At 41.4% G+C, this 8,606-nt stretch overlaps 2 protein-coding genes across 2 annotated transcripts; both read right to left on the bottom strand.

The window, feature by feature from the left end:
- Nucleotides 1–4,187: 4,187 nt before the first annotated feature.
- Nucleotides 4,188–7,289, bottom strand: LOC119744989. The gene has a single exon (XM_038221214.1). The coding sequence runs from the start codon at nt 7,287–7,289 to the stop codon at nt 4,188–4,190; it is 3,102 nt and encodes a 1,033-aa protein (XP_038077142.1).
- Nucleotides 7,290–7,366: 77 nt separating this feature from the next.
- Nucleotides 7,367–8,606, bottom strand: LOC119744988 (verrucotoxin subunit beta-like). Its single transcript, XM_038221213.1, has 2 exons — nt 7,509–8,606; nt 7,367–7,387 (listed from the first exon to the last, which is right to left on the bottom strand). Exons 1-2 carry the CDS (start codon nt 8,604–8,606, stop codon nt 7,367–7,369), a joined length of 1,119 nt encoding a protein of 372 aa, XP_038077141.1.

Here is an 8,606-nt window from a genome sequence, read left to right as displayed (position 1 = left end):
ATTTTCACTTTTATACTATGAGCGATATACAAACAAAGAGTCCGTATGTCATACAGTCAAAATTTCATACTACATGTACACCAGGATACTATTTTGAATCCTCAGACTTATTGTGATAACTATTCCAAGAGCACTGACGTCTGGGTATAAAACCATGCAAACCACTAATACGCATAATTTAAAAAGCTATAGTAATTCGAATTGGCAGATTACTGTTATATTCTAAAGCAAGCAGTCTGCATTTATTTTACTACTGTGAAGCGACGACGTATCATATTGCATCTAAGCAGTGAAATCTAATAATGATACATTTTAGTCTCAATGTATCATTATTCGAAATGTGCATTTTGATTTAAAAACAATGAAATAAGTTGCTTTATCGTCCTTTTGTGTGCATTACATGTGATAAAGCCTTAATTTAAAAAAAAGGTTTTTGTTTCATTGATGTCTTGTGTCACAGGGCATATACATGCATGAAAAAAAGATACGGAGACATTGTTCTGTGCATCTACTTTTCCGTTATTGGAATGTTCTGGATATTTTGTTTTCTCATACTTTATGCTTATACCGTCTAAATTTCCAAACCAAACACTTTTCTTTGCATCCTCTCCAAAAATAAGTTTCCGTTTTGGAAATGAAATGTAATGTAATCTTTCCGAAATGAGGATCATAAAAGGAACACTTGTCGATAAACATGTAGGGCATATCATTCTAGATTTCGAAATATTTTTTTGGGGTGCATCTACGCCTAAAGTATAATCATTCCGAAATGAGGTTAAAATAAACACTTCTCCATAAACATATTTTTTCTCTCGTGCATTTTGCTAGTTTTCGAAACCAAAAAAAATTGCATGTACTCCAAAAATCACAAACGTCTGAGTATATAAAGTAATAGTAGGCATTGTTATGAAGTTATTATAATAATTGCCGTAAACACTCACACAGCAATCGACTACAGTTTCTACTATCTTACTCCGAATATATGTTTCACCACGAAGTTCCCAATTTGAGGATTGACAATTTATACGATCCTCACAATCTAAAATACTCAATTATAAAAAGAAATTAAAACACATCAATTATTCAAAACACAAATCTAAACATACTATCGATACAAATGTAATTTTATCGCTACAATCGAACTAAATACAATCAAAACAAAACCGTTAACGATTAAATGTACGCAAATATGCTAAATATTTGAATATTAGACTTAATATTTCCACATATACGGACCCCACATTGATTGTATGCATTAGAGAGTTTACATTAGTATTGTTAATATTTGTGCATATACTCTTCTTAGTTTGTTTCGTTGTTCTGTTCTGCCTCAAGTAATCATTCCTAAAAGAGGATAAACACTTCTCAATTAAAATATTTTTTTCTCATGAATTATGTTGTGTATCGTTTATAGACTTCTAAACCAAACTACGATTTATTCAACAGAAACTTGGTATTAAGTGGCAGCAAAGACAGAATGATGCAGTATTTGCCTTCCATAAATTGAAATCAACTTAAACTGAACATTGGGTTGTAACAAGGCATTAACAATTAAATAGATGTAAATTTATGCAAGTACTAATATGAATGTTTTACTGCAGGGTGCATGGACAATACCTTCTAAAACGCTTGTACGTAGCTACCATAATGTAACCAACTACATGTTCGCGTATAACGTTTTCATCACCAACAATCACTATAACGTCTGGGTATACAATTTAATATTTGACATAATACAAAACTATTATAATTCTAATTGGCGTAAATAGTGACATAGCACTTGAGTACACTTTCAATTTTATCCCACTCAAAATATTATGTTTCACTGTGATGTTCCCGATTTCATAATTACAGTATTTAATAATTACAAGAAATGGGTCATTAGGGAGACTTTCCCACAGACTTGTGCACCGAAATTTTTCAAACTTAAATGTGCCCTAACCCAATATTCCCTTGTCCCTTTTCCACGAATTTTGGTGTGTTTACTAATTAGACCACGAGCAACAAATATAACTAATTGCGACAATAAAATTTTGCCTCTAAAGGGGGGCTGTGACATTAGGGAGAGATGAAAATGTCTCCCTTATGACCGATGTCTCCCTATTATCGAAGAAATTACGATAACGTGTCTCCCTAATGGTACCTTCAGGAATATATAAGTTCCTCACAATCATTATAACACATGACATAAAAAAGTCAGCCCTACTTCTCAACGTGCTATCAATAAAAATGTACATGTAATTATTCTACACAGCTAGCCCCACGGATTTTAAATGGAACCAAAACAAGTCTAGAGAAGCTGGTTCCTGTTAACATTGGTCTTTGCTGGTAATGAATATAGTGGCATCAATGTGAGGATTGGCCTGTCTTTCAAGTCAACCAAGAAAATTGCCCGTAGGACCTATACTATAACGATTTTCGAATAACATTCTTCTACAATCATGAACTTCTGTGTAGGATTCATACGATTATGCAATTAACAAACAATGAATAATGATTACACACATGCATGTCTGTACAAGCTATATGTAGGGTTAACACAGAATAATCGCGTAAATATTTTATGTTCATGTAATGTATCTACATTTCCATTTTAATCCGATCCGAAAAGTATCGGCACACGATAACCTACAAGTCATCACAATGACGCCAAGTATACACCAACGTTTACTATATCATTAAAATCAATGGCCATTTGTCAATGGGAAAGATACACTGATCAGTCATGCCGTGATTTATAAGCAATTTATTAATTGATATACTAATGCATGAGCATCTGGTCTACAGTTTGCGTTCTTCTTGTGAAAAACCTGTTGCATTTTGTTTCAATTCGTACGAATTGTCCACAGACCTACCCGAAATTTGACAGGGTTACCCGATAATGGCGACTAAGAGAAATGCAGAAAAAATGTATTTTATTCTATAGAGCACATTTTGCGAGACAAAAAGTGCACGAAAATAAGCAAGGTGCGCATGGGCGTCGCCAGGATTTTTTCTAGAGGGGGGCAAAACATTTTTTTGCCAAAAAATGCTTGTATTTCTCAACACATTCTCGATTTATCAGTTTTAGAGGGGGGCAGGGACATTGTGCCCCCCCCCCGCCAACTCATTAAATTTACATCACTTTGTCTTCGCGCCTCTTTTTGTTTTCTTTTTTCTTCTTTTTTTCCTTCCTTTTTTTGCTTTTCCAGGGGGGGGGGGCGCAAGTGCCCCCCTTGGCCCCCCCCCCCCTCGCGACGCCCATGAAGGTGCGGTGTGACGTCACAAATTGCTTCCAACTTTGGCTGGCCAAATTAGTGGAGGGTTTGCAATATTGGAGGTCTTTTTTGGTCGATGAAATTGACCAAACTGACTGTACGTTAACTGAGACGTCAGTATGACAATAGAAAGTCAAAGTCGAATAAAAGACTCCGGCTTTGTAAGAATGTAAATAATATCAACATTTTTCTAATCAAGTCTGTCATCTTTGGAAAAACAAAACAAAGCGAGCCTACCGGTAAAGCTGGTCCCAGAGCGTACACAATTATCCTGGTATATTAAATGGATTTAGATTGGCTAAAAGTCTGCAGTATAGGGGTATGACATGTAAATAAAATATGCCTTTTCCACGTTCGCATGGAGGCTTGACTTACTGCCTTGATTTATGTATCCTGAAATTATACATGAAACAAACGGTGCCAGACTAATGCACATAGATGCACGAACATAGGCTGACCTTGTAAGCTGCTCCAAGACGAGTGTAAGTTTCAAGTGACTAAGTATTCAAGAACGTGTTGAAAACGGACAAAAAAATATTAAAACAAGCACAAGGGGTGGATCAAATAATCGCATCACCTTTAGTCAAGAGTATCTTTCTATTTCGACCGTATACGGTCGGCATAATTACACTGCGCGCAGTGACGGACATTGTAACCACGATTCACTGCATACTGCAGCGGAACAGATGCACGGCAGAGGGCCAAGCATGCAAGTTAGCAAAGAGGTGCTGCAGTGTTATTCATTTAATTTAATAGTTTTATAACTCTGGTTCAAATCTTGCAAGTCAATTGTGATCTTGGAAATTAATGAGAATATGCACATTGGGGAAACCCATTGTTTTGCCAAGATTTCGCCCCCCCCCCAAAAAAAAACTTAACTTTTTCATCATATTCTGAATTTATCATTTTCCGAACATGGGTAGGGGAACATTATGACATCCATGATGACAAAAACCTCCCAAACCATCTCGATTTGTTGTCTTTTCCAGCAGGCTGAAACGTGTTACTGTAGTTCTCGAAGGGGTTGTAATTTTCATCCTTGACCTTGTCCAACATTTCTTCCTCTTTCCTTACTCCCTGCAGTGCATTTATTCTCGTTTGCCAACCTTTTTTGTGACTGCTTTTCTCACTTTCAATCAAGACATCTATGTACTCCGGGATGCTTAGTGGGTTTGGCTTTAGCGCAATTTCCTCTAGACGCATGATACTTTGACGCGTGTCCGACACTAATTTGCAGACACAAGCGCGAACCGCTTTTACTTCTTCAACCTGCTTTTTAATCACCTGTTCTACTGTCATCTTCTTCCCTGATGCATCTTTGTACATTGCTTCTATTTCTCCGTAGGTCCTCCGCTCCTTCTCCTTAAAGAACTCAAACCTGTAAGGCTGGTTGAAATGCACATTCCATGCACATTTTCCTGGGCAAACAGTACAAACACCATCTTTCATTGCCGAACACCTATCTTTCTTCTTGTCGTCCGCAATACCACATGGGTAGTGGCAGGTGAAGTGACATTTGCTGCAGTTGGTTATGAATTCTCCAGTTATCTCAACCATCTTGGACTTTGGAACTTCAAGTTCGAATTTGAAGTCTTTGTTTGCCTCGATATCTTTCTCGTGTTGCTGAAGAAGCTGATGTTCCCACTGTAGTTCCGCCAGCTTGCAAATTCCAAGATTAATCTGAGGTTGAAGACCATGTACCATCACCTCCAAACGCTTTCTTTCTTCGAGTACTTCCTTCGTCAGGACAAGACTTCGAGGTTCCAGGGTCTGGATTTCCAGAAGGAAGTCTGTCATGTTTTCCTTACCCATTTTCCAGAACACGTCGACCATTTTAACTTTTGCTGCTTTACCGGCTTTCTTTTTTGAACCCTTTCGATCCGTGTCATACCCCACAAATAGTGCAGAGTTGTTGAACTTGAATGCACTATCAGTGTCCACGTACGAAATAAATGCCTGGACTGCATCAAAAACAGGCGGTTCGCCCTCGTCTGCGAACGTCACCAAAAGGAAAATGTTGTCCGATATATCCTTCCCAAACACAGACAAAAGAGAATCGAACAAGAACATGTGGGTCGTGGTCAACCGAGAATCGGACGCCTTAACGACGAACCCGATGGCGTCAATGTGATCGATACCGTGGGACTCGGCATCCAAGAAGAACTGTTCGATATGACCTTTGATTGCCTTGTCTCGTTCGATGCCGTGCGTGTCCCCAAAGCCGGGAGTGTCGATTATAGTCAGAGTGTAGGGCAGGCTGAGATAATTGTTGCGATAGATAGTGTAAGATGTGATGATCTGAGTCTGGCTGTGAGCTTGAGACGACCCTCTCGCCTCGTCTACATCGACCATCTTGAAGCGGAAGTCATCTTTCCGGTCAACGTCCAAGATGTGGTTGGCCATCGCATTGATGAGGGTACTCTTGCCCGAGCCAGTTACACCAACCACCATGATCACTTTGTGTTCGACACCTTGCATTTTCGGTGGCTCACCGAAGCTAAAACTTTGGCAGTAGGGTCTGCGGCACACTTCTTTAAGTGGGAATTTCAAGATGCACGGTTTTCCGTTCTTTTTATTTCCGGGTTGCAGAGTCTTGGCGTTGACTTTTATTTCATGCTTTAGAAATTTTTTGGTAGTGAATGAGACAACTTTGCTACTCTCACCCAATTTGTCCTCCTCACCACAGACGGCAGTCACCCAGATTTTGAACTTGGTTTCTGGTGTGGCGTCTTTGATGGTAGAAGTGAGAGAATCGTCGCTGGTATTAACTTCCTTCTGTTCAACATTGTTAGTAACACCGACAATCTGATAATCGATCCGATAGTGTTTGATGGCTTTTTGTTGGCTGATTAATGTAGGCTTCGACCAAGAGACCTTGATATCTGTCGCTGATGTCTGTTCAACTGTCACGTCAGTCGGTGGGCCAGCCGGAAGCGTCGTAAATGGAACACTGGGTTCACTCTGTGTAATGTAGTCATCCTCAAGCACCAGTACGACACGAGATATGTACGTCCTGTTCGGCAGTAGACCAGACAGCTTATATTCTTCGTGTAGACTGTAGGTCCATACCTGTTTCCACTTCCATTCTGGTATCTGGCTTTGCTGTTCTTCAACCTCAGCGTATTTTATGAAATATTCCTTGAGCTTCACTCCTGGACCTATTTTGGTAGGGCTTGTCCACTTCATTTCGACACTTGATGCCGTAACATCGCCCAGCTCCGGTTTGCCCGGTTGGCTCACAGGTAGCGTAGCACAGACATCACTGTTCGTACTTGGGAGACTAGTCGCCCAAGGTTCATAAATGGCAACCACCTGAAACACGTAGGATACGTTGGTTTCCAGCTTGCGTACGGTAAACCTTCCTTCCGAAGATCCAGTCCCTACTTCTGGTTGCCAATTTGGCACTGCCCCATTTACAACCTTCCCAAACTTGATAAAATAACTTCGGATGGTGACATGTTTTCCTGACTGAGCAGGATGTTCCCACTCAAGAGCGATGCTGGATGCTGAAGCAGGACGCGCTTCTGGCTTCCCTGGAGGGCTGGCCGGTAGAGTCGTCACCCTGTCACTGCTTTCACTGTCTGGACTGACGCCTACTGAACAGACTGCTGTGATCTGGAATCGTAAAACTTCATCAGGTTCCAGATTCCTAACTGTGCAGCAAGTGTCTCCCTTTTCTGTGCGAACTTCATCCAAGATATCACCGGATTGGTTCTTCCCACGAAACCTCTTGTATTTGACGATGTACCCCTGTACACCGTCCACGCCTTTATCTGGCGGAGACCATGAGACATTGACAGTACTATGATCGATGACGTCACACTGAGGCTTTCCCGGTTGGCTTGGTGGCTCGAAGTCTTCTTGAGCAAGTGTACCATGTCTGTACAATACGACTGTGCCACCAACTTTACCCTCTTCTTCGGCTGATGAGCCAATATCAAACCCAGTCACGATGAACTTGTTGCATGTTGACTGACGGTTACTGCGAAAAAAGCTGGCAAACAGTTTCGTCTTGGTTCTCAACAACCTCATCAGAGAACCATAATCATACCACTGGTAAAAGCTATAGTTGCTTTTCACTTCCTTGGTGAGGTACTGAGACAGGGACCTCAGATATCCTTCCTCTTTCCCTGCCAATCGAAAGGTAAGGCAGACAACATTATCTATGCTTAGGTTCATCAGGATATCATCCAATCTTTCTTTCGACTTAACAATCTCTATGTCATTCAGAATCTTGACGTGTGAACTCACAGCACTCAACTCTTTGCACTTGCTTTTTAGCCAGGCATCGAGTTTGGCCAATTTGAAGGGCGTCCCACTTGTCGCGTTCTGCAGCATGTCTTTCAGGACGCTTTCCCCATCGCTACCTCCCTGGATTGAGGGCAACACGCGCGCAAAGTCTCTCTGAAAATACGTTTTATACTCGCTCATCATCAGTTTGAAAAACGCGAGCTTCTCGGCAAACTGTGGGAAATCTACACACAGCGGATCAGCCGCCATTTTGCTGGCACGCGCGGAACAACGCTCTAAACCCTCCAGAAATTCTTGGGCCTGTGAAAGAAGACCATCGCTCACAGCCTTGCATACCCTGGCTGCTCTTGAATCTAGCTTGTGCAGTGGGTACAAAAAGAACTTTACCGGAACTGCATTTTCTTTTATCATATCGGGTATCTCTCTCAGTAACTTGGAAGCAGCTTTGCAATCAAAGTGGCAATCCTCTACATCTAAATCACTGTGAACCTTGCACTCTACATCGCTAACTTCCTTAGGGTCAAACGTGGTTGACTTTTCCCCCTTATCCGGGACGGACCTGAATTTATTCATAAAGGGAATGAGTGACTTCAGACAATCATCTTTTGTTTCTTCCCCACAAGTTTTGTCGAAGATAAAGAAAGTGTTGGACCCATACAAAATCCCCACCACTACGTGAGTGGCCTTCCCTTCTGTTATCACTTCAGAATTCAGAATTTTGCAACTTCCCAGTTGATTGATTGGCAATTTTTCGATCACGCTCGTGGCTTTGGAGTGCACGGAAAGGCGACATGTACCTTCTGGCGGCGGCTGATCACTCAGAAACTTAGCCGAGCCTGCCGGTTGCACTAAATCAGCCAGAATGCTTGCTTTCAGAGACTCGTCTACTTCAAGAGCTTTGCATTTGTCGTTGAAGGTATGGGACCACACGAGGGTCACTTTGTGACTTTTCTTTTCACTGACCTCCTTCTGTTTTGATATGATCTCTTGGTCCCAAAGGGTGGCACCAGGCGAGATGATTTGATGACTACGGCAATCATACGGGGTACCGAGGCTCATCCGTCTGCCGAGGGCTGGGAGCTCCAACGTCCCCTCCAT

This window comes from Patiria miniata, unplaced genomic scaffold (assembly GCF_015706575.1).
Source record: "Patiria miniata isolate m_02_andy unplaced genomic scaffold, ASM1570657v1 HiC_scaffold_7, whole genome shotgun sequence".
NCBI classification, from domain to species: Eukaryota; Metazoa; Echinodermata; class Asteroidea; order Valvatida; family Asterinidae; genus Patiria; species Patiria miniata.
The sequence above is the reverse complement of the archived record's forward strand: the minus strand, read 5'-3'. Positions and strand labels throughout refer to the sequence as shown.